Source organism: Drosophila gunungcola (assembly GCF_025200985.1).
Source record: "Drosophila gunungcola strain Sukarami chromosome 3L unlocalized genomic scaffold, Dgunungcola_SK_2 000002F, whole genome shotgun sequence".
NCBI classification, from domain to species: domain Eukaryota; kingdom Metazoa; phylum Arthropoda; class Insecta; order Diptera; family Drosophilidae; genus Drosophila; species Drosophila gunungcola.
In genome coordinates, this window is record NW_026453178.1 from 6862698 (window position 1) to 6889994 (window position 27297).

The 27297-nt window shown below is 37.3% G+C and overlaps 1 protein-coding gene across 2 annotated transcripts in view; it reads right to left on the reverse strand.

Moving 5' to 3' along the window:
- Positions 1-27297, reverse strand: part of LOC128257271 (cell death protein hid) — a 30782-nt gene that overhangs the window by 2058 nt on the left and 1427 nt on the right. The window contains exons 1-3 of one of the 2 annotated variants that reach the window (XM_052988218.1): positions 14782-15646; positions 2217-2769; positions 1035-1347 (exon numbers count right to left, since the gene is read on the reverse strand). In XM_052988218.1, coding sequence (XP_052844178.1) covers positions 1035-1347; positions 2217-2769; positions 14782-15142 — 1227 coding nt within the window. In that variant the 5' untranslated portion in view covers positions 15143-15646. Of the gene's footprint in view, positions 1-1034; positions 1348-2216; positions 2770-14781; positions 15647-27297 lie in introns of those variants that run through there. The other variant, XM_052988219.1, reaches the window with a different exon arrangement.

A 27297-nucleotide genomic window follows, 5' to 3' on the forward strand; every position in this document is an offset into this window, starting at 1 on the left:
GACTGAACTGGACTGGAAATGGAATGGTATCAGGTCTGCGACTGAGTCAATGTGTGTGTCATGCGATTGCGATTGAATTTCTTCAAGTTTGCATTTCTTTCAATTGCGCAGGCAAATGCGCAAGAAACTAAAACTAAAAAACGCGACGCGTAAAAAAGTGAGCTTAATGGGGGCTTACACAAAGGCCCGACTTAAGGAGAATATATATATATAGATATATATATATATATATATGAGGCGCCTGCCTTGATTAACATAAAGTGACAAGAGCGACTCTTTCTCTTTGCACTGCGCAATTAATTTTTATCACACATTTAGCATGTGCAAAAAGTGTTATACACACTCTACTAAATACAGATACATTTGCGAGCGGCAATTTGTCATTCCTTGCCGCGTATTTTTAGCTCTTTTGCGCTAGTTTGAGCCTTTGAAAAATGTTTGCCACGTGCCACGGCTTTCGAGGGAAGTGCAGAGCCCCACAGCTAGCAGATGTTCTATGCCCCGAGTTAATGAACTCCCCAACTTATCTCCTCTTGTTATTCTAATTGCTGAATACTGAATAGGTGGCGGAATGGGAAACACTGACAGCGATTTTAGTATAGAAGGGGCCTGTCACTTTAAAATATTTTTTCTAAATATACCAACTAGATTTAGATACGGATTTTTAGAATTCATTTGACTTTTGTGTTTAAATATTGTTGGCTACTTTTAAATTAATTATTATGTTTGTTGATAAAGCCTGTATTGTCAATAAAAAATAACTGGAGTTAAGGAGACTTTGACTTGAGAAATTTCTACTAAAATTACTAAGGATAGTATATTTTGCTATAAAACATTATTGCTTATTCAATTGAAAACTAGTCGAACTAGTTTTTAAGAAAGTGATTAATTTAATATGTATTCCAATAGTGGCTAAGTTATTTATCATGCATTTTAATGACAAAAAATACTTGAAAATAAAGTATTTTATAATTGGTATGAACTTAATTAAGTTTTACTTTGCAAAATAAATTAAATGGACTACAAATTCTTACCTTCTTCTCGGCCCTCGCCTTTTGCCGTTCCCGCTCCACCTGTCGCTGCTGACTGATGCTGTTATGGGTGGCATTACTCTCCGCATTGCAGGGGCTATTGGGCTGGCTGTCGTTTTGGCTGATTGGATTACTATTGCTGCTGCAGGGGCCGTTCGGGTTCTTCTTCTTTCGGGGCGGAATACGTCCATTGAACTCCTGCAGGCGCTCCCGTCCGGCCGTAAAGTTGTCGTAGCGATCGTCAAACTCATCCCAACTGGTCTCATGATCGCTCTGGTACTCGCGCTCATCCTCGCCCGTCGAGGTCAATCGCTTGCTGTGGGAAGAGACGCATAATGGGTACTATTAATATTGCCGCACTTATGGACTTATAGTGTGAGTTGGGAACGTCACGAGCAATTATCAGTCACTGTACTACTACTACTACCCCAACTTGTGTGTGCGCATAATCCAGCGACAACTTTGCGATTTCATTAATTAAAAACTTGGCGTTGTGTCATGGGAATCAGAATAGGGGACGAATGAGACGTAAGGTGCAGGGATTACGTTGAATAATCTAGCTAATACACATTGTCCCTTTTTTTTTTTATCAATTGTATAGCTTTTTTTAAATCATTTGTATAGCTTATCTGTAGCTGTCCTCTTTAAATTTATTGTATTTATAATTGGTACCGTTTTTTATATTAAGTTAGAAATTAAAGTATTTTTGTAATTCCTAGCTTATTCTAGATTCTTTACCTTTTTACCCAACATTTCATTTAATATTGATTATTGCGATTTATAAAATTGATGGCTTTAAGAGATAATATTAAGTTCATAAAAGCAAAGCTTATTTAAAATGTTTTCTTAATTGTTAAAGATTTGTTAAAAGCTAACTTTTTTCTTTTAAATAACTACAGGGTTTAATAACATCTTAAATAAATTCCTTGTTACTCCAATTGGTAACCTTAAATTCGAGCTCATCACCTTAATTTGTGTATATACCTATCAGCCATTTAGATCTTTTTGCATCCCGATTTAATAGCCCCCCAAATTTGTATTTTATTAAATTCTCAGTGGGTGTAAGTGCTAACATCTCATGGTCATCTAAAATATGTAAAATTTCTGGGAGCTCATCGCTTCAAATCTGAATCTCTGCCCCCCAGGCACTGTATCTTTTGGCACCCTGCATCGCTGGCTACTCACCGTCTGGCCGCATCCGACTGGCTGCGCTGCAGTCGCATCTTGGGCGCCAGTGGCGCCGACAGGGGCGTGGACGTCGACGAGAGGGGGCTGTGGAGGGGGCCGTGCCAGCCGAAGGCCGCCGTCGAGGAGGTGGAGGAGGAGGAGGCGGAGGCGGAGGTCGAGGTGCCCGCACTGGCCGTGTTCGGTGTGGGTGGCGGCGTGTAGGCGGCGTAGTAGGGACCGCCCATCCCGAAGTAGTGCGACATCAGGTGGGGCGACTGCTGCGGGTAGCTGTGGCTGCAGTGCATCGGCGGCGCTGACTGCGGTGGCATTGGCTGCGGTGTCGATGGCGCCGGATACGGCGGATGTGGTTGCTGCTGCGGCTGCTGTTGCTGCTGCTGCCGGAAGAAGTTGTACTCCTCGCCGGAGGAGAAGCTCACGCTGGTGCGGGGTGTGCGCGGGTGCGAAGTCGGATTCGGATTCGGAATCGGGTGGCCGTGGGGAAAGAACACATCGCCGCCCGTGTAATTGCAAGAGGGGCTCGGCGGCGGCGGATACTGGAAGATTTGCGGGGCTGCAATGAAAAGCAAATCATTTTATAATTAAAATACAGTAGGCACTCAATTGCTTAGCTAAGTCAACAAATGACAGTTGGTAAAATTGTTTTAATTAATTAAAATGCAATAAGAAAACAAATTAAAACTGATAAGAATTATTAATTTAAAAAATATACAGTTTATAATTAATTCAAAAAGCTGTTATTTTTCAGTCATGAAAATAATTAAAATTAGTCCAGCCTTTTGATAATGCAATGTTTATCTTATTATACCCGTAATAAAGATCACCCAACAATGGATGAGGTAAACAAAGGCGGCATTGGCCGGGTCTGGACTCAAGAAAACTTGACTCAGTGACAATGTAGGGAAGTGTCTAAGGTCGGGGCTCTGTCGAACGCATTGTCTTGCCAACTGCCACTTAGCCGACTGACTGTAAAACCTGCCATAATTACGGCAAGTCCTCTCCGGTCATAAAATCGCCCACAAAACGATCAGGTAGCTTCAGTGCACATTAAAATGGAATATGTTCATATGCCCGCTGCTAAACCACTAAATGGTGTTTTTAAGATAAATGTACACATAAGATGTTACACGAAACGTTGCAAATATTTAATGGTTTTCGACCACCTTTATTCCAGGTGCCTTAATTAAGTAATATGGCATGTTCATCCATAAAATAAGCAATAATAAATAATACATTAAGAGGTTTCCTTTGTTAATTAATATAAAATATTTTCAAATTGAACGAAAAATCAATTTAAGACTAAAAGATACAATTTTATCGGTTTGTAAGCATATTCCCCTCAGCTGTATGTATATATATATATATATATATATATATATATATGTATGAACAATGGCAAATAATATTCCACTTATCCCCAGCGTTAAGTATCTTACAAGTCGCCTTAAGATACATTTGTATCTGACTTGTTTACACGCCATTGCCGATTCTCGGGCTCACTTGCCCGAAAGTATTATTTTTTTTTGTATCTTTGGCAAACACTGCCAAGAGCGTCTACTTGAGTGGCCCAACTTGAAAAGTATCTGTATCTGGCAATGAGATCTCCCAACTTAGCATCATTTATGCATGTAACGAGATGCGTATCTGTATCTTCCGTTTGACTTCCAGTTGTATTTCAATTTTTATTCTCCTCTTGTTTTTTTTTTTACTTGCTATTTCATGCAAATCGACAACAAAAGTGTTGATAGGTAAATGCGCTGCTAAGCTGGCCACTTGATATGCGCATAAATTTTGAGCTCCCCCTCATTAGTTGGGTGTACATTTTCATCTGTATGATTTTTCCTAATGTTTATTTACTTAAAAAGCCATTGCCCAGCGACAAATGATTGATTGTAATGCAAAATTTATACAAATCGACAGCAGCCGGCGGCAAAAGTATCTTAACGATTACTGAACAGCAAGCAAGAACGACAGTAAATTAAGTGACCGCAGGGAATGCCCGCCAATCTGGCCGATAGATCCATCTGTCTGCCTCTTTGGCGGTGGTCAGCGTGCAGATACATAATAATGTCACTCACTGTCAACCTGCAGGCGACTAATTTGCAATTTGACCCAATAGCCTTGAACTCGAAACGAATCGAAACGAGCCCACAGCTGTTGCGTTTGCGTTTGCAGTTGCAGTTGCAAGAGCGCAAAAAATCTGTATTTAATTGCAGGCCAAGCCAAGTTGATCCGAACCGAACCGAAGCGAGCAAAGAGCCACTCCTAGCAGCAGCCTTAGCGCATATGTTTCTGTAAGATACTGGCAGGCATTTGAAACTAGTTTGCCTGTTTCGCTGGCTAGCAGCTGAGCCAACTCACGTGCGCTCACCGCGCGCCATCGTTGCTTTTAACCTTGAAAATCTGCCAAGCTTTAGCTTCAGCTTCAGAAGCGAAGCGAAGCCAACGGCAGGGATCATTACTGCCTGGCCAACTTATATAACTAGCCATGCCGTTGCCGATGCTGGTACACAGAGAACAAATACCACCAAGATTGGTCTGATTCTTTTTGTCTGAATTAAATTATATTTTATCACGACTAACCAAAATCAATCAATTTTGTATTCTAAAAGGATATTTGATTTCAGTTTACCAATTTCTTTAGAGCATGAGCCTTTCTTTTAAGAGTTAGCTCAATTCTTTTATTGACAGCTTAAGAAAATATCTAATTATCCCTTTTTTTTTATAAAAATCAATTCAAAATATTTTAAAATTGTTTTAATTAAATTGCCTTTACTTTTCTGCTTTCAATAGGAGCTCTTGTTTTTTTTTTTGTAAGTTTGTGTTTTTCTGAGTGCATTGCCTTTATGATGAAATTGACGAGCTATAGCCAAAGCAACAGCCCGATAAAAATGTTATTACTAATTGCAAATTGTGTGGAAAATTATTTACCTACACATTTCGTTTGCTTTCCCATTTACATATGAGATACATTTTCATTCGGTACTGGCAACGTCAATATAAATTATCCAAGTGATCGGATACCGCATAAATTGCCATGGGTTACTAAACTGTGATTAATCTGAGATCTGAAAAAAACGTAAGCAAACTATCTATATTGTGATTTAATCTTCGACTAAGTGAGCGTGTCTTAAATTCTCTATTTAAACGGTGACGTGGTTTAACAATGGTATCGGGTTTTAATCTTAAATCTCAAAACATAATTGCGAAAAAGCTAAAAACTATGTTTAGGCGTTATAATCTTATTTTGTTGTGTGTTAATTTTTTTAAAAAGAAAAATATTTTATGTAATTAAAGACTATTAGTGGCAATTGCAGTTAACACTTTGTGTTATCTATTTCCGAATTTAAATAGGTGTTAAGAAAGGGCTAGCTATTTCTTCTTTTGTTTGTTTAATTTGGGCTTAACATATTTATGTGGCTTATCAGTTTTCCATTCAAGTTTTTTTGTCTGTAACAATATAATTAAGTCATGCTCTAGATCTTAAAAACTCCTTCCACCTCTAAAAATATACAAAAATTCTAAATATCGGTTATGTCCATCTCTATAAGGTGGTTTTGTCGCTTGGGTTCCGATCGTTTACGGGCACCTCAACAATTTTTATGATCACAACTCAATGCGGGCGATGCAGTTCGTTGTTAAAACTGCAGTTGTTGGTGACGAAACGTGACCAATTGTTAGAAGCATTGTTTTTTATTCGAACTGCTGCATTCGCTTATATTTCCACGGGCGACAATATGTGCAAAATGTTTAATTGAATTACGAGTACCACGAGTACCACAGCAGTCGCATCTGGACAGAACAACGGAGGCTGAAAAAAATGCAATTATGTGTATAATTCACTTTAATTCTCCATCGGTTATAGGCGATGTTGCAACCATTTCTAAGGCCGCTGGGCAGCAGCTGACAAACATCAATCAGGCAAAAGTTTAACTAAGCAGAACGCCTCAGAAAAAGCTCAAGAACAGCTCTGAGGCAGCGGAAAAAACGTGAAAAATGCCTCGCTTTAGTTGCCACACAAAAGAACAAATCGTCGTCGTCGTCGGCATCATTGAAATGCATTTTTAGTTGTGCCTTTGCAGTTGATTGCATTTGCAGTTGCAGTTTTGCTGGCGTACCCGCAGCATATGTTGCTCATTATAACCTTGAAGTGCTAGCTAAATGCAATAAAAAAAATACTAAAATAAAAATAAGAAAACTACACATAAAAATATACTAGAGTCACCGCTGCACGGGCAAGTATGAATAAATACGAGTACGGGTTCGAGTACTCGTATCACTGGCAGCCCAACTCGAACAATTGCGTCGCACTTCGGAATCGGCGGCGAAACGAGTTTGCAAAGTGCGAGTTCTGTAAGTTGGTCAGTGGAACGGAATGGGAAATGCCATACGGATTGGCCAGATATCGGGGAAGGAAGCTATAGACCAGCTAAGATATAGGAAGGAAGTTGTGGCTGGCAATGAAATGAGATCACAAACAGTTTTGGCATCTTTGTATATATAATTTTGTAACTGATGTGGGAACTTACATAATACATAATCTAAAATTAAAATATTGTTACAAAATATTACAAAAAACATCTTCAAATAAACTAAAATTTTTAATACTATAAAGTCACGATTGCACAACATTGCAGAAATAAATTATATCTTCGATCAGTAAACAACATCGAAACACAACTTTGAGAATAAATTCCTCATGAATTTACCCAACAATCTCATGTTTCATTTTTGCCATCAAAACTCCAAGCCGTTGAATCTTTCAGCAAACTGCAATCTCTTCTTCCAAAATCTCGAGACCCCTCAAAGCAAGCGGCAACTTCACTTGACATTGACATTTATTGATGAATATTTAATTTAAAATTAAAAAAAAAAAAGGAAAAACAGGACCGAAACAAGCTCAAGATGACAGAACAAAGGAACACTTAACACCGAACTCCGTCTTGAGGTTAAGCAAAGCTCAAGATTACAACATGAAATACATGTCGGAGACCTGAATAACTTGGCCAAAATAAAAAAAAAAAACTCATTTTACAGTTAACACAAAACGCCCACACACGAAGAGGAAGCATACACAATAAGCCATAATAACAACAAACAGTGAATAAAAATCCCACAAAATTACATTTGAAGTCGTTCATTTAAGGCGATTTGTTGACTGTCACGATGCGAGATTACTAATTTGGTTGGTCAACTTGCATTTCAGTTGAGATCGTCGATCGTCTGTCACCTCGATTTAATTAGGCAACAGCTGCCGCAGTTCCTCCACAGATGAACGGTTAAATTTGCCAAGGCAAGTGACTAATTAATGACTCTTCAGGAAATTGGTAGAGAATTCGGGAAACAATTGTGACTCCTGATTAAGAAACTTTGTGTTCTGGCTTTTCTATATATGACAAAAGATTGTATTCTCATGCCTTTTTGGGGTTTGTGCAATTCGATCAAGTTTTTGTCTGAAATTGAATGTCAATCAGGTGTCGATCTATGTACGATTTGCAATCTATAGATCGAACTTATGGCCATATATCCCGCTGTTAATTACCAATTTTGGTAAGCCGCTAATTAACCTTTTGTGGAATGCGAGAAGTTTGTAACAAAATAAAAATAACCAAAAGAGAACGGTGAGAAATATGCGGAAGCGGTTGACATATTTGGGAAAGTCACATGATTCATTTTAAAAGAGGGAGAAAGTTCTTTTAAGATGTTATAAGGATGATTCTTTGATGCACAGCAATTTAATTAACTTGCGTAATGTCTCAAAGACAAAGATGAAAGTTTCTTTGTTGAGGATTTGGCAAACTCAGATTCGATCAAATTCACGCAAAAAATGTTATGAGAATCCAAGAAAACAAATAATAAGTTTATCAAATACACTCATGCACTGATCAGCAGAAATACTTGATAATAAAGCCTAAGGTCAAATCGTCGGCAATTCTAATTCTAGACTTTGATGATCCAGTTAAGTTCGCATCGCAAGTATGTTAAAAATATTTTTAATCTTCTCGACGCAAGGTTAAAAACAAAACGGGGCCAGCAAACACGCAACCACTTAATGCAAACCTAAAGTTGCATAAACTTTGTGTAGGAATTTAATTAAAAATTTCAGGAATTAAATGCCGTTGGTGAACGGCTTTAAAGAATGAGGAAACCCTTTTTGAGGGACAGCTGAATAGAATTCCGAAATTCTCCCACCCATTTGCCATTTTCATGCTTTGCCAATCTCCATGAGAGCATTTTCTGGAAATAGCTCAAACGCTTATCGCGACAGCCCAGCTAAAACCAGGGAGCTATAGAATGTGCAGCAAGCTGCTCAATATTTTATCAGCGACAGACAAATGCAATTTTTCAATTTCCTCTCTTCACTCCACACAACAAAGGGAAAACAGCTTAAAAGGCTATAAAAAGCCAAAGGAAAATCAGGCATAAGACGACGTTCCCAAAGAACTTATACGATGCACATCGATTGACAGGAAAGTGAGCGAAACACAAGTCTTTGGTCTTTGCAGTTGTTTGCATATTTTCCGGGGATCCAAAGGATTTTCCGGAGGTGGAGCATGTGTTTTGTGTGCAAAACAGGGAAAAACAGTAAAATATAACTGGCTGAATCAGCTTGAAATAAGATCAAACAAATATAAAAATGTCTTAAAGAAAATGCTTAAAGCTGTGCAAAGAAATTGAATTTAGGTTTAAGAATGGGGTGGGGTTACTAGTAAATATTACATGTAATCCTAACATTTTTATAGGCCAGAACTAGAAAATCACCCGGTAAAAGCCAACACATCATTAACTTTATGTTTTTCTTTAAAATCAAAACATTAAAGTGTGTTTAATAACAGCGTTCTTTAACTTCCGCAATAAAACTATGGCTATAAATTTGCCATCGCCACTTAACCAAATTTTATTTCTTTGCAGCAAGCAAAAAGCATTTAGCAGTTGATTAAACCGAATCCTCCTCCCATCGCCACGCTGCAATTAACAACGTAAATGCGAAAATTACAATTAAACAATAAATAAAACTGTTCGCCAGCATTCGATCAGATGAAACGCAATTAAAATAATTAAAAAGAGAAAAAAAAAATACAAAACTGCAGCCACAAAGCAGCAAACTGCACGTCTCAACAACCGCGGCAAAAAGTTATTAATAAATGAATGGGAATTGCATATGCGACTGGGCCAGACTGGCTGTCTTCGCTGCGTCATCCACAACCACTCGGAGCTGGCGTGCCCGAAGGGTTATCTATACTCGATCCACCGATGCACCCCACCGACCCACTGAAACCACCGAATCACCGGACCGCTGAACCGCTGAAACACCCACCCACCGACCGCCTTTGGCGTACACAATTACACGAGCTTATTTGTTGATTTAATTGTCGTTTGGCACTTTGTTTGCACATTTAGTAAGCGCATTTGATTTGTTTACCAAGGAAGTTGATATCGATACTCGAGAAGTATGGAAATTGAAGGGGTTTCAGTTTTGTATTACGTTTTTCAATTATATCTTTTTTTAGTCTTTTAAAATTTGTAATTTCTCTTCTAAGAAAATAGTTAGTTAAAAGGGTTTATATAGTGAATTTTACTGCTGACTATTCAACTGGGATTTATCAGACAGATAATATTATATTTTCAATTGAAAGATATACACTTAATAAGTGTAAATGCCCTCCCAGCGCGCTCATTAAAACTCGCAAGCCGCGAAAACATTTTCCCTTTGGAAATTGGAGAACGTTCCTTTGAGAGAGCTCATCGCGAGGAAAATTTGTAAGTTAACTGGTGTCTGGAGCGTTCGCCAGCTTGCCAATTATATCAAGTAGCCAGGTATGCTGTCTGACGTCTGTTTTCTGTGCCGAGGAGTATATCCTGTTCTTAGTTTTCCGCCTTTTGATACATATCCTTTTCCACTTCTGCCTTGAGCGTGTCGCACCAGTTCCCATTGTCCTTAGTTGACTGAAAAGGAGTCGAGTTGTCAGCGGAGAAGGAGTGTTGGCTTGGCTTGTCTAGGCTTGTCTAGGCTCAATTTCATAACAAAAACTTGAGCACGTTCTATCCTTAGTTCCCCCCAACGCCCCCAACTTAACCCGAACGCCTCAGTGCGAACAATTTAGCACGGCCTCAGCGGAGACTTAATCAAAAGCCAACTTAGGGATCCTGACAGACTGTCTGAACCCGATTCAACCGACTCCCGACGCTTATAGTGCCTCAAAAGTGTCAAGTTTATACCCGCATTCAGGTAATATTTTTTTTCTTATTAGGCAAAGTGCCTGAGGCCATTTAAACTTGAAAAATGTGTAAAGTTCATTGCGCTGAATGGTGTGAAATGTAAGCAAACTGTAAATAGAATTGAAAAGGCTGACAGACTGAATAGTTGGACTTTAAAAAGTCTTTAAACTTAATATAAGATTTAACTTAAAAATAAAGCAGTTGATTTTTATTTTTATTATTTATCAAAAGTGATAGGGTTGTCTACCCTGAAATATAAATGTATTTCCAATAAACTCTTTTTTTTTTAAAGTCTTCTCGATTAAATTGCAATCCCCCAGATGAATAATGTGTTTCACAGCTGGTTCCACAAGTTTTTAGGCAGCCAACTACTTTGAACTTTTATGAGCAAATAATATTTGAGTAAAAATTTCCGATACGATTTGTCGCAGCTGTTTCGGGCAGATCATCAAAAAATGTTTATGCCAAATTTATGAAGGCAGTAAACTCATAAAAACTCTGCTATGCGAAAAAAAAACTTATAAAAGGAGAGAAAAAAACTTTAATGAAATGAAACAATTACAAAAGAAGCAGCTTAATACAACAATAAATTTACAAAAGAAAAGTAAAGAAACAAAAGCAGAGGAAAACAAAAATTCACGGTCAATGTAAAAGCAAAGAAATAACAACAACAAAAAATGCCAAAAGAAAAAGAGAAACGAAAGAAGCAAAGTAAAACGTATAAAAAAGCTTCGTATATATAAATCAGCTTGGCAACAGGCCAAACAAATCGAGATGCAAATGATGATGATGAAAGCGGAGGCAACTACCTATCCTCTTCCCATTTTCCCGCCCTCTTTTGGAGTAGGCTGTACAAAAAACAACAAAAAAACAGTTCAAAAACTTGCGGTTAATCGGAGTCCTTTTAGGCCTTCTCATTCTCCCGGCACATATATATATATATCTATATATCCCTCTCTCTCTCTGCGCAGCAGTCAGCTGTGTTTTGTTGCCAGGCAGGATGTGCGGCAGGAGTCGCCATTTTTGCCGCCATTATGCCGCCTATTTACCGTTAGCTTCGGCCAGGCATCCACGAAGTTGCCGAGCAAAACAAAATGGTTGAAAATGTCAAGTGCGGCAGAGACGCCGGCAGCGAAAAACAACGCCTAGCAGCAAAACAGCTGTTGGCAACAGCAAAAAATAAAGCCAAGCCAAGCGAATGATGCGAATTTGCATACCAAAACGAAGCGACCAAGAACTGGAGTTAGGGGAGGTGGGTCCAGTGATGGGAGCTATCTGTTTGTGGTTGATGCTCGGTACAACCTTTGAGTGCTTAAGGTACTAGATACCACCAAAGTCAACAACAATTAGTATTCGGTTCAAAACAAAACTCAGTTGTTTTGCCACTCCTTAAATTTGCAGTTTTACTTAATAAACTGAATAATTATTTTTATTTATGTAATTTAACAGCTTTCTGCACTGTGTTTACCACCCAACTTAGATACAAATAAAAAGTACCTACATTTTCCCATCTCTAGTCAGGAGCCACTGCTGTCATTGCACCTTTTGTTCGGCGCCATTCGGCATGGGATATATGGTGGGTGTTGGGCTGTTTGAACGTTGGGATCCTGGGTGCTTAATCCTCTCCCAAAACAAAAGGCTCCCCTCTGCGTTTTCTGTTTTTGGTAGGGAAAAGCTCTGTTGGTATTTAGGAATTTTTGTCGGGGTTGTTTGCGCCTCGCATTTTTTAGGCTTTTAGGGTTGATAGCTGGCTGATGACTAAGCGCGTTTGTGGCTCTAAAAGTATCCTGTGATTCTGGCTTTTATGAACGAGCTGGGGGGCCTGTAAAAGGGTGCTCGCATCTTGGTTAACTACAGTTTATCCTGTTCTTGTTTTAAGTGCTTTAAGCATTGTTCACTAGTTTCGGGATGTGTCACTATTAGATAAATTATCCACTCGAGTGGCTAACTGAAGCATATGATCTCTGTGTGGAAGGATGTTTGCGATATGGAAGCGACTGGGTTATTAAGAAGCACACTTGACTTGTGAAGGAGCGTTTTAGGGTTAAAAGAACTTGGAAAACAACATAATTATAGCGGTATTAGATTTGTTTGCCAATATATCAAATTCAACGAGTTCCTTAAAAATACATTTATACTCTGAATCTTTGCTTTGCAAGCAAATTTTAGTTCCTAAAAATTATAAAATATGATCTTGAATAAGAAGAAAAAATGAAACGCCCAAAAGTGACTCACGTTGAAACCAAGAAGGGAACTCTCCTGTCTTTTTCTTTTTTTTTTGGCTTGACCAACTGTTGCTGACAATCGCAAAAAAGGTAACACACCAAATAAAACAGCGAAAATAATAAAACAACAATTTGGTTGTTGGTGGGGGCTAGACCGCAGCTGGCAATCATCGACAGCGACAAAATCTATTATGCAAAGGCAACACAAAATTAAGGAACGCGAATAAAAAACCGCAAAGCAAACATGAAAAGCGCGCAAAAAAAGAAAAAAACAATACAATACAGAAAAAAAAGATACAAAAAACTGACCGCACTCAACGTGGCCGAGCACAAAAGCTACTTAAACAACCGTTAAGTCAAACACTTTGCAAATGGCCCACACCCTCGACCCGTTCGGACCCTCGTAAAATCGGAAAACTAGTTGCCTAAGGTCAAATGGCGTTTAATAATTTGGGTTAGCCGAACTGTAACAGATATGGGCAGTGCTATTGAGATACATATCTAGCAGATACCCAGATACACAGCCCCACACTCAAAAGTAAGACATTCGACTCGAGTTTGGCGCGTGCCAATTAAACGTGCTTAGCTCTTTGCTCCCAGCTCTGTTTTACCTCATTTCTGTTCCCCTGGTTATGGCCAGGTCTTTATTTTCTTACTCTTTGCTGGTCCAGCACACGCCCAATTTTTTGTTGCCAAGAAATACGGGTAATATCGCATGACAGCCAAGTTGGCAGTTGTCTTGCATCTGTCTCGCTGTTTGTGTAGAGCTTACCACATTAACAGATTTTGGTCGGGATTGGCGGGAGATTTATGCGCCTATTTAAGGAGATTTTTACCAAGGGGAATTAATCTTAATGTTATTATGATCGAAGCACTAAAACCATAATTATTTTATTACTTTATTTTCAAGTATATTAACAAACTGAATCTTAAACTGTTTTTGATAGGGATCTTAACTAAATAACATCGCCTGTTATTTTTAACTTGTTATTTAACAAGTTACCCTCCTGCTTAACTAAAACTGTTGACAAATTTAATGTAACTCGATCCTGCCCTATATTAATTCCCCATGGGTTTGTGTTTTTGCAGTTTTGTGTATTCAAGTTTATTTGGTCAGCTCCCTCCCCCAATCGATACTTCTCAATTACTTCCCAATTTTCCCCTTTTTGAACTCGTTCGATTAATTTTTATTGAATTACCGTTTTCGGTTGCGGCTTCCTTTCGAGTATGGCCCAGTAATTTAATGCAAATTTCGTGTTGCCATCCGCTCTCCCTTTTTTTCTGGCTGATAAGCTGGCCGAGTGCTGACCTGACCATACACAAAAACTAAAAAGAAAAAAAAAATTGGGAAAAAGAAAACAAAACCAAGCTGGTGGCAGTTGACGCAGTGCTCGGATCGCTGGATGAGTCAACAACCTTGAAAAGTGAAACTTGCACAAGGGGAACTGAAGCAGGTAACAAATAAAGTCACAACAACAACTTGGCTAATTGCTGACCCATTTAAAAATGAGAAAAACGTTTTTGACTGTAAAGATATTTCCTTGTGAATTCGACAACTTAACATCGTCAGTGAATTAACAACAAAAACTTAATTTTTAAAACTTAAAAATATTACAAATCTTTCAAATAAATAATTTTCATAAATAATGTACCCACGCTATTGGTTTTATCTGGCAAAATTAAAAAAATTGGGATCATTTGTTAAAAGGCTTACTTATTTTCTTTGCAACAAATTTTGTTGTCAGCTTTTCGAAAGACAATATATTTTTTGTTCAAAATTGTATGTATTCATTCGGTTAAAACAGAAACATGAATTAACAGATAAATCAATTCGGTTCTAAGTGAGAAATTTTGTATAAGACACCCAACGCCTATATTTAGAAATACTTTAGAGCCTTCATATTATTACATGTAATCCTCAAAGCCATTAAAAATAATTTTATTTGTTTTATAGGTAGTTTCATTTCTTTGGTAATTGAAATTATTTTTAAGATCCCAAACATTTCCTTTCCTTGACCCAAATTCCCTAAAATTATTTGATTTTGATACAAATCTAGTTCGTAAAAGTTTAAATCGTAGAAGTATCATTATGCAATTTTCGTAGATCTTTGTAGACTTACCGCTCTGCTGACTCTGGTAGATCCTGACCCACTCGCAGAGGGCGTAGAGCACCTGGTCGGTGGGCAGTGGCGACTGCATCGGCGTCTGCGTGGCCGATGAGGTGGTGGTGTTCGGCGATTGCGAGGCGGCGCTGCTGGTTCCATCCGAGGTCGAGGAGGCGGAAGAGGAGGCGGATAGGCCCGAGGAGGCGGAGGAGGCGGAGGACACTCCCGAGGAGGTGGAGGATGCGCTGGGGGAGTGCGCAGAGAGGGGCGGGTGGGGGTGTGGCAGGTTGTGGGGGGAGGAGTTGCCCGAGGCTCCCGATGAACTCGAGGCTACGTCATCGGCGCCGCCCTCGGGCAAATAAAAGGGCACGGCCATTGTGTGGGTGTGTGTGTGAGTGTGTGGTGCTCGCTTCCTTTTTGTCCTTATCCGTTTCCTTCCTTCCTGCTCTTTGTTTGCGCTTCGCTCTTCTTCTGATTGTTCTTCGCTGGTTTGTTTTGCTTCTTTTTTGTTTTATAACTTTCGGTTAGAGTTCACTTTAATTGATTTTGTATTTCTTGTGCAAGATTTTAAATATTAGAAACTCTCGCATTTTTCGTGCAGTTTTTTGTTATGATTTGATTTTCCTTGATTTGTCAAGCAACACTCAAGTCAGGTTTAGTTTCGTTTGTTTAGTTGGTTAGTTTTTCGGATTCTTTTGCGTTTTTCATCAAGCCTTTTCGTGTTTAGAACTGATTTAAAAACACAAACAACTTTTGTCACGATGTTTTTTATATTTGGTTTTTTCTGATTTTTGCTGTTGTTGTCAATGGGGGAGAGCACTTAAAACGTGTCGCAGACTCAAGGAAAGAGGGCAGAGAACACGTCTTACTGGCTCCGCGTCAAAAAAAGAACTGTGCGCTTCGCAGTGGAGCCTCAAACTACGGCGGCAGCGCCTCGGCAGCGACGCCGGCAGAGGGGTGGCGTAGGCGCAACGTAGGCCGCAGCCAGTGCAATCCCTCTTTCTCTCTTACTCGCTCTCACTCGCTCCTGCACATGCACATGCACGCAGGTAGTTAGGGTAGGGGGGTTCGGTTTGTGTTGGAGAGGTTGAGGAGCAAGAGAAAAAAATTTAAAAAACCTCGCTCTTTGTGCATCTATTAATTGCAGAAAGAGAGGGTATATTCGAAGTGGTGAAAATCAGACAGAAATAACTCAACCGACATTCTTAGGGCTGAGTATTGAAAACAATAATTATTTTTATAACAAAAATCTATTACATATTCAATTGTATTTGTATTAAAATCACAAAATATGTCGACAGATAGCAACAAAGTTACAAAATAAAATAAGTACAGAGTACGCCAAAGTCGGTTCCTCGATGAGAACGTTCTTTCTTTTTTAAACTGAGAGTGAGTGGGCAGGCTGTGTGCGTGTGTGTTGGTACACAAAGATCTTGTTTAGCAGGTAAATGCAGAAGAAGAAGACGAGGCAGCGACGCTGACTACGCTGTCCAGCGAACGTCTAAGCAAAACAAAAACTGCGATTGTACAATGCTCTCTGCCTGTTGTTTTTGCTATTGCATTTTTCTCTTACCTTTTGATTTAGATTTTTTATAAAAAAAAAGAGCGGATAGCGAACGGAGGCAGAGCGAGCGATTTTAAGAGGCCTGAAAAGTGTAGTAGAATGGCAGTGGGTAAAAGGGAGTAGATTTTGGGAGCCGGTTAAAAAATGTAGGAAACAAGGCAGTAGAAAAGGTAACTCCCTTTTCTACTGCCTTTTTTCCTATTTGAGAAAAAAAAACTGTATTATCTTTAACAGATATCTTTTTAACAATTCTTAATAAATTTAAACAAACTTATTAATTCCTTTATGTTTTACAATAAAGTTAAAAATACGTGGAAAAGGACCAAAATGCTCTGAAATTCTTAATAAAATATTATAGAGCTTGGTTAAAATCAAACTTAAATAATTTGTAAGGTTTTGATTCTAGAAATGATGATAAATAACTGCTTTACATCAATGATGAAATAGGCTTTTAGTTCTGTTAATGTGTTATGTTCATAAATACAATTTAAGTTCATAAAAAAGTAATGCAAATGTTTTTTGTATAAGCTAAAAATTTTGATTTAAAAACGCTTTACCTTTATGATTAATTTGGCTTTTGTTGTTATTGTTATGTTTATGTTCATAATAAAAATGTTAATTCAAGAAAGTTTACAGAAAAGGACATACAAAAGGATTCAACAAATAAGAAAACACCAACTTGATGTGGTTTAAAGTTCTGCCCGATTTAAAATATTTCTGCATTCGATATTGGTTATATTTTAATTAATTTCACCATATATCAAAAATTTACTGTGCAACATGAAAAACGAGTTTTTGCTCTTACTCCTCTCTCCTTCTCCATCTTTCACTCTCCCTCCAACACTTTATATAAACAGGCTTTTTCCTCTCTCTCTCTCGCTCTTAGCTCCTTCTCTGTCTTCCACAACTTTGCGCGCGAAATGCTTGAAAAATATTACGAAATAGGCATAAAACATTTTTATGCTTTTAATTCCAATTTGATGGCACATTTATTGGCATAAATGCCATTGATTTAAATCAAACATTAATGGCTTTTTAAATTAACACAGTTTTTTGCAATTGATTCAAGATTATCATAAAAATTTGATAATGTATTTGAAGAACCCTGTTTTCATATTTATTTTTGAGACTATTGCTCGATTTTTGTTTCTTAAATTCGAAACTTATTTGTTTAACAAATCACTTCGACCCTTCAAAAGGTTAATTGAGTTCAAAAATATGCCGATAAAGTGCGATAACGATAAGCTTGCGACTGAAGATACATATGTACGTTATGCAAGGATTTCCCAAGATGATGAAATTCAAGCACACATACATACATATGAACATATGTATGTCTGCACATGATAAAACAAAAAACCAAACATGAACATGAGCGAGCATGCAACAAGCGAAGAAGTCCAAAGCAAAGAGGACAAAAGGAGGGGGAGGAGAGGCAAACAGGGATTAAACAGAAAAAGGGGCTCGATTCTTGTGATTTATTCTTTGTTTTTCCACAGCTTTGCTTATTTAGAGTTGCATGCTTTTTTATATGATTTTTATATTTTTGTCGTTTGCAACTCCAATTACTTGGGGCAGTGCAAAATAAATAAGAAATATCCAGGCGAAACTGATTAAGCGTAATATGAGTACTATGTGTCGTCGAATTGGCTGCCAGGGTCCACAAAAAAAATAAACAAAAAATATTGTGATTTGTGAAGTAAAGCGGTGGGGTGTTTTGCACTTTTCATAATTATGCTGGCGCATTAATGATGAAATCAACTTTAAGAACTGTTGACACTATATTAAAAAAAAGCTAAGACTTAGGAGAAAATATTAATTAATTAAATTAAGAAACCTAATTGCAAAAAAAAAATAAAAACTGATATGTACATAACTAGGGATTCCTGATTACATCGTATTCTCAAAGCAAAGTTCAGGAAATTTCCTATGGGTAAATTAACAGACTGAGAACACTTAAAAAATCTCCAGTCCTATCAAAACTGAAGTACCACAAATCAACTCACCACGCGATAGACGCAAAATAAATGGAGTATGGAAAAATAAAAATTAAAAGACTTCCCTGTTTGACATTTCTGGGTCAGCGACCCAAACAAGCTCCACTCTGCCATCTCCCTTGCACCCGCTATCCGTCTCTTTCCCGCCGATATGCAACCCTCTTAACTGGGGCCCAGCCCATTTTGCTGTTGCTTTTTTTTTATTATTATTGAATATGATTATGTGGCACGCTGCAAAAGCGAGCGTAAATTATTTATTACACAATTTCTGCAGCCCAACAGCAGCAACAACAGCAGCAACAACAACAATAAGAACAATGAAAACAAATGAATTTATGCATTCAACTTGCGTTTACTATTATTTCTGGCTGGCTACGCAGAAATTTGTGACGAAAACGCCGCCGTTCGCTTCAATAAAAATAAATAATAATTCATATTTGCAATAAGTAGCGGCCGGCAGCAACAACAATGGCAAAAATAACAATAACAACGGGAGCAATCAATTAGGCGGAGGCTAAACAACAGTAAATTGTGCGCCTGCGCAGCGGTCCCAGAAGAGCGGGACGGCAGGAAGTAGGAGCGAGAGGGGCGATGGTGGAGCGGTAGACTGTTCTACACAAATTACAGTTAAATTAAGCGCTATCCGTTCGTCACTTAAGCGGGAAAGTTAACGCACAGACGGAGAGAGGGCGAGCCAAGGAGTGAAAGAGAGAAATAATCCGTTAAATATGTATGTCATATTTTAGGAATTTATAATTTGTTGTTAAAAAATTTAAATTTTTTGAAACTTGCCTCCTATTTGGTTTCAAATTATCCATAAATTTTTCAGTCATGTTAAATTTTAACATTGAGTTAATTCCAAATTAATGTTAACTTTTAACATTGAGTTAATTCCAAAATAATGTTAAATTTTAACATTGAGTTAATTCCAAATTAAATTGCTGTTTTATTAGTTTATTAGATTAAAAACTTTTAACTAGAGACAAAATGAACTTTACATTGAGAAAGCGAATTTTTATTACCGAAAAATTGTGTTTCGTGTTAACATTCTCTGACTGATTACAAACTAAAGTTTAACAAAGTAATCTGACTTTACTAAAATAAGTAAAAATAGGTTTAAGTAAAATATTAAAACATCATTAGAATTTGAGTTTAAGTTTATCATTTCCCTAAGCGATGGGATACTGAAAAGGGAAAGACAATTTCCAACATTTTTAAATCATGCTTATAAACAACGTTTTATAACCATTAATTGGATGATCAAAGTTAAACAAAGTATATTTAAAATATAAAAAAAAGTTTTTTATCAGTAATGCATTTGTTAGATGTTGTAACTTTTACTTTATCTCTCTGACTGTTATTTAATTGGTGGAACACAAACTTGTGCCTTAAGATCTAGCCCCAGGCTTATTGTAGATGTGTGACGGCGATGGCGTGTCTCCAGGATGTGGATGTCACTCCCCTATCAATTTATTGATTTAGAGCCCTAGTTCCCCCTCGAACTCGCCATTCCACCAGCATAATAAATATTATTCCCTTGAAGGAGTTACACTTTCTATGGCCACCCATTTTTCATTTCTTTTGCAGGGCCCCTCCTGCAATCAGCATCTGCCATCTCCCGATGACCTGCTCTTGATAAGAGCAGAAGCAGCACGGCCCCCTTCCACGCCCCCTAACCCCCTTCGCACCGCCCATGCCAATTGCAATTGCAACTACAGTGGCAGAAGTTGCATGCACCATAAACAATTTGTTTAACATATAACTTAATTCTTTTTATAAATTTATTATTTATTTAAAAAAAAAAATGTTATAACATATCCGGAAAAAGTTACTTTTAAATTATTTTATAACGCAATACAATACAAAATTATAAATATAAAACAACTTATGGTTTTCATTATGATTGAAATAAGTTTGTGATAAAACGCAACCGTTTAAACTTTAAGTTTGTAGAGATTTTGATATCAAGCGTGTAAATCATATTTAATAAGATAATAAAATGGAGTGTAAAAACGAATTTAAAAATTGTAATATAGAGTTAAGATTCTAAGGGCATAAACTGTTGAATTAATAAAAGGCAAGCCCCTATTAAGCACCACATTTTTGTTAGAGTGTAGTTGGCCCTGCAGATGATGGAAGTGAAAAAGAAGTGGAACCAGTAGAAGCAGATGAGGAGCGAAAGGCAGCACGCGACCAAAGCGTCACATGTGCCGCAATCTTGGCCAGCTCCGGGCACACACAGATACGCACCCATACAGGCGCCCCCAGCATAGGCTGTCCTTCTCCCACTCCCACTCACACTCCCTCTCATCCCATCCCATCCCCCAATACCCATCTCTTTCCCCTTCTTTCAGGGGCAACGGCAAAGCGAAACAGCTGCGAAAACGCCAAGAACGTTGACTTTGTGGAAAAGGCAAAAAAAAAAAATTATAAAAAAAAGAATCGGGGAAAAGAACACGATGATGATGATAATGTGGGGAACTTGATGCTGTGCTGAAAAGGGGGCGATGGTGGAGCACACGGGGGTGCAACCACAGGCCTAAAAGGGGGCGGGGCAGGGGGGTTACAGTGAGCCACACCTTTGACTTTGAGTATTTATTTGCACAGAGAAGTGAACATTCTAAAAGGTTTCCTAAATGGGGCTAGATTTATATATAAAAATTAAGCAATTCTTATAATTCCAAGTAACAAGATAATACTAATATTATTTTATCTACACAATAAGAAACAAAATAAATTAAACGAACTTATTGTTTCACATATGTACTTTCAAATAAATGAATTGAACAATAAAACAACTAAATAGACATAGCAAACTTTTAGTTTCCTATTAGCGCATATGTACAACTATGTAACTGTTGATATAAAAGAGCAAAATAATCACAAAAAGTATAAAATATTTTATATTTTGCAGTATTTGCATATCTAAAATTGCAGAAGACAAATTTACATAAAATTCTAAGAAGAAGAAGTTGTTTTATACAACTTTTACTGTGAATAATTTTAAATGCTCTAATCTAAAACCAATTCAAAAGAAAATACTTGGGGTTACAAACATTTCGTAAAATTAAACAAAAATGAAAGATTAATTTGTTCAGTTATTTTCAACATTAAGTACACAAATTTTATATATTTTGTTGCCTTATAAAATATTTTACAAGTCGTTACAAGGCCTTTGAAAATTAATTTATTGCAAATGATATAAAAACGATTAATAGCCAACATAGCCAGTGTTAGCCCATGTTCTCCTGCCTTCTAAGCTGCCTCATCCGGAGCCATGTCCCAACGTCATTATTATCAGCAACACGATGATGACGATGCTGGTGAATAACAACAACGCATCCAAGTGGGTCACTGACCTATCAAGCGCAAGACCTATTGAGCATTGAGGCAACTGGGAGGCCAGAGAGTGGGCGGAAAAGTCGGGGGTGCCAGCAAATGTTGCCTGTTGTCTGCAGGAAAAACCAAAACAGAAAATCCCTCTTTTCGCTCTCTGAAAAACGAAAGGGCAGGCGAACAAAAAATTAAAATAAGCGAACAGGGGCGCCCCATCAAGGGCAGCTCATGGGTGGGGGGTTGGAAAATGCGGGCAGGGGGTGTGGAAATGGGGGTTTTCACATATATATATAAAGGGGGGTATGTGCGCACACTTTAGGTGTCAAAGTAAAACTTGGCCGCGGGTAAAATATTTTTTTTCCCCTTTTTTGTGGCCATTTTATTTACATTTTGTTTCAGTTTCCCCTACGATGAAAAAAAGGGTTACCCGAAGCACCTGAATTGGGGTAATTTGTGTACCAAAAGGCTAGGGTCCGCCAAGTAGTCCAAAGAGTTTAAATAGCTTGAATCATGCTGAGGAGAAAGGCATTTAGAGGGGTTTCCTTGGCTCCGATTGAGCATGAATAATCCTATATAATGAGGGTAAAGTAGGAAGGTATAGAGATATCAAAGATATTTTATCGGCTGTTCGAAAATAAAACTAGGCCTGCTAGGAACGAAGTTAAGATTGCTTAAATTTTCGCCTTTATTTTAATTGTTTCTCTTAAAAAGTATGAATGATAAATATGTTTACTTAACATAAAATGTATAATTCAACCAGAATGATGTCAATTAAATGGGACAAGCTTGAGATTTAAAACTTATTTGACTCCTTTTTCCAGCTCCTTAAACTTAATTTTCTCAGATGGTATTATTACATAGCGATCCTCCCCGTCCATCTGTCCATCTGTCCGTTCTACCCGTCGCAAATCAAACACGGCGTAACAGCCGAAACGGTAGCCAGAAAACAGACAACTTGCCAGGCCAGAAAGCAACAAAATGTCATGATTTACAATAAGAAATCATATATCTCTGGCAGTTTGTTCACTTCTCGTTTTTTCGCTTTTTATCTGGTTTCGTTAAAAAAAAATATCACAAAAAAAAAAAAAACAGAATCGAAGAACCTGAGCTGACAATGAGCGCCTAAAGGGTTTCCAAACTGGAAACAAACAGAGAGGAAAGGAAAAAAATTATGTTACAAAGACAGAGAAAACATTAAAAACTAAGGAGGGAGGTGCAGACAGAAAAAATCAAAGCACATATGTAATTATATATTAATATATATATATTAATATATATATATATATATATATATTATATATATATATATATATATATATATATATAATCCATATACCCAGAGAAGTTTTTCTTTTTTAACTATCATTACATTTTACATTGGTAGTCTTAAAAGATTTATACATTTAACATTTAATATCACCGTTAACTTTGTATCTAATTGTAACTTTTTTATTTAATAAAAATGTACTTGTTTAATTTGAACTGTAAGCCAAGTAGCTTCAATTCAATTTTTAAATAATAATATTTAAATATTTCTATTATAAGTTTGTAATCTCTTTTGTAACCATTTCATTTTATTCAGAGGATATTTAGATATTATTTATTGTTTCAGAATATAAAAAGAAGTAGTGTATGAATAAAAAAATTTTTTTTTCCCCCATTTTGATTTTTTTTCTTTCTATGTAGGGGAGGGGGATGGCCAGAGACCTGGTGCGTTTATTTTGTGTAAGACAGGTAGCGAGTCACTGCTCGTCTCGGCCATTGTGTCTCCCCCCGCCCCTCCCCCTCCGACGACCCAGTAAAAGTGCGCAGTTAAACAAAAAAAAAAAAAAAAATCGGTCGAAAAAAGAGACAGGGCAGAGCAAGGGAGACAGAGACGGACAGTGCGACGGACAGCGAAATGAAACGCTTCGAAAAAAAGATCAACATAATCGATGATGTGGTGGTTGCTGCCTCCCCTCTTCCCTCTCCCCTCTCCACCGCACCTGCCACCCCTCCCTCTGCCAAGCAACTCCTTAAATGTGTTAAAAACGCGCAGCGAGATTAAATGAGCATAAAATACAGCGCAGCCAAGAACTGCCATGCAAAAAAAATCAAATCAAACCAAGCCAAACAAACACAAGAACTACGAAAAACTGAAGATCGCACAACAGAAGATCCCAAGAAAATGTACCCTATAATCTACTTATATGTCTTGACCAAACATATTTATATAATATATAAAAAACAAAAAAAAGTGTTTTAAAAAGTTTTACAAGGGACTACTAAAATCCAAAATATTAATGGACTTTGATATCTAAAACGTTTTGAAGGATTTAAAATATTATATCAGTCTAAAAAGGTAGAAATTATTTTATAAAGTATTTTTTAAGAAATTTATGCAAAAATTGTAATGTAAAAACCAAATTCTCAACGGTTTAAAAAAACAGTGTAATATTTATTTTATTCGAAGGGTAAAAGGAAATATTTTAATTGTGCGAAAACATGTTATAATCATGACTAGAATAACCAATTGATTCGTAGTTGTTCGTTTAACTCTATATTATGTACATTATTATTATTACTAAACAATTATTCGTGAAATTTAACGTACCCTAAACACTTTGCCAGTGCAGGGTACAAAAAGGCAACCTTAAGATGCCAGACACGAAACGACGTTCATCAGCGCCCCATGTCCATGACAGAGAAGACCAATACCAGTGCCATGCCCAGTCCCAGTCCCAATCCCCACTCGCAATCGCTGTCCCTAACCCAATCCTCACCCTACCCATCAGCCTACACAGAAATCAATTTCAAACATAAATTTAAATAATAATTTTAAAAAAAAATGAATTCAGTATAATACATGCATAACATACATAAGTCGAACTTTCATAATTTAAAATATTATATACAACAAAAAACTGTAATATCTTGTTTTTGTTCCTAAAAAATTAGATGTCAAGGAAGGAGAAATAATATCAGAAAACTCAAGGAATGTCCTTTCCTAATACTCTATCTTAAAAAGTGAATTTTCCTTTCAGTGGACGAACCTCAGCTGGATCCCTCCAGCCTTTTTTTTTCGCCAAATAAAATATTCATGCTGAGTCCGACATTTGAGGCCCGAGGGGCGTTCGCTGTCGCTTCAACCGCTGCTGCTCCTGTGGTGCCCGGGGTTTTGAGAAGGGGTTTAGGGTTCTGAGGAGAGAACTTCATAAAGTGAAAATGTGTAGCATATTTCCTGATCGTATGCAAGGAAATAAGCAAATGCGCACTATCCACCAAAAACGATTGAGGCTGATGCGCATGGAGGGCTGTTAGGATTCGAACAGAATGTGGAGCAAGTGATTCGACTAAGCTGGCGGGGAACACCCTTAACTCACTGAAAAAGCATTTAATAATTGGAAACTCAAACAATCGAAGTGGTAAAATACAACAGAATTTCTTTTTGAAATCTATATATTCCGATATTTTTTTTAAAGACTTGTGCTTAAGAATAACTAAATAAAAAAAACAATTTGCTTTTAATTTTGTATTATTTTTTTTAGTAAACAATTCGTCTATAATACATCTTGACTATACATCTTGGTAACCAAAAGACCGTGTCTTAATAAAGGTACCGCACTACCCGCTACAATATCTCTTTTGGCTTTTGGGTTCCAAAGAAGCAGACAAAAGCCCATCAAAAAATTATGCCCCGCAGGCAAATGATGCCAATGAAGAAGCGAAATTCAGAAAAAAAAAAAACGAAAACGATACAGAATCGAAAAAAAAATTATACGCAATCGAACGGAGTGGAGTAGCTTCTGTGCAAAAGGGGCGGACAAGAAAGGACCGAGGAGGCATGGCCCCCAGATTCAGATTCAGATCCAGATCCAGCATCCTTGGACCACTCCGACCACTCGACCGGGCCAAGCTAACAAATTATGCCGGGCTCGGTCGGGACTGGTCATAAAACATTCGCGCTGCACTCGGTCAGCGTATCACGATCGAACTGAGGGGATCGCGGGGTGAAACCGGGCGCACGCATTGGATGGATCCCAGTATCGGCACTCAGAAAAATTTTGATTATCATCAACATAGTTCAAAAATATTATATACATATTATTAATTTATAATAAATGTTATAAATATATTTTTTAAATGTGAAAAGTAATAGATAGTTCCGATTGCTTAAATTCATGTAATTTAAGTTATATATGCGTCCAATTTAAATTAAATTTTCAAATATTAAAATCAGTTCCGAATATGGCCAAATGAAAAATTATATTTTATTATTTAAAAAACTAAAAATCGAAGTAAATAAATATTAAAGCCAAAAATATTTTAATTGGGTACTCATATAATATATATTATACACATAATATATAGCAACAAAGATATAATAAGTAACTTAAAAAAAATTGGACAGTAAAATAAGAAAAAATATATATTTACTAAAGAATAACAATTAAACAGTAATTTAAATCTAATTTCTTATTTTTCAAGTGATAAAAACAAAATAAATGTCTTAGAATTCCATTAAGTTGTATAAATTATGTTTATTCCATTGTATTATTTTGAAGAGTGCAGAAAGTATCTTGAGCTTCACATCAACGCCTCAGAGTGCGGACCCCGTCATGGATCCACCACAGCAGACCTCATCCCATCCTGGCCCCCCTCCATCTGCTCACATCTTTGCCAAAGTTTTAATCATGCGTTCGTGTTCGCCAAGTTTTCGTTGCTCTGCTGTGGCTGTGTTTCTTATAATGATTGCATTTATCATTTATTCTGCGCGTCAACGAAATTATATGCCTGAGCTTGGCCAGGCTAGAGGGGTAAAGGGCTGTGCCACGTATGGGGATGCTGTCGCAGTCGCGACTTCCAAACCGATCGCAATTCGAGGCCAAGAGCACAACCCATATTTAAGTGAGCCCGATCGATTTGGCCAAGTGCATTGATTTGGGTATGGTTCATCGAAGGGTTCTTTTGAAAGATTCCCAGATTTTTGTCTTGAATATTCAGTACGCAGGAAAAAATATAATTAATAATGATTCATTAACTATCAATATCCTAGAAAATGATATTATATTATCTTTTGCTACTTGGCTGCTCTGACCTTACATCAAAGATATGAATACTGAAACCACTGCATCGTTTACATCCATTATTAGTTTATATTTCAGCTCCTATCCCAAATTTGTCGAAAAGAACATAATCAAATTTAAAACTACAAAATTCAGAGCTCGTGAAATCAGTGAAACCAACTTTTTTTCAAGGAAGTTCGTAATTTCGATTAGTTTTTAAAACCATATGTAGAAATTTAATTAGCTTTTTTTGTAAAACTTTGTAAATCAGTATCAAATTGCTTAGATGCTTACAAATGAAGGAAAAAACAGTTAGATCGTTTGATAATTTTTGCGTATGAGCGATGCAACCCAGTGCCAGGAAAACACTGCAGATGGCAAGTGCCTGGATTACCCTCATCAGAGCATCGCCTGCAGTTAGTTAGAACTGTGCGATAAAAGTCATAGAACGCCTGTTTTTTTTTTTTTTTTCACCGACTGCCTAAGAAAACACTGATGCAGTTAGCGTGTCTGCAGCTAGATACAAAGTTGGAGTAGTTACTGAAGCCGATTTCCCCTTTGGGGCAATTATTGTGGCCAACTCTGCGGG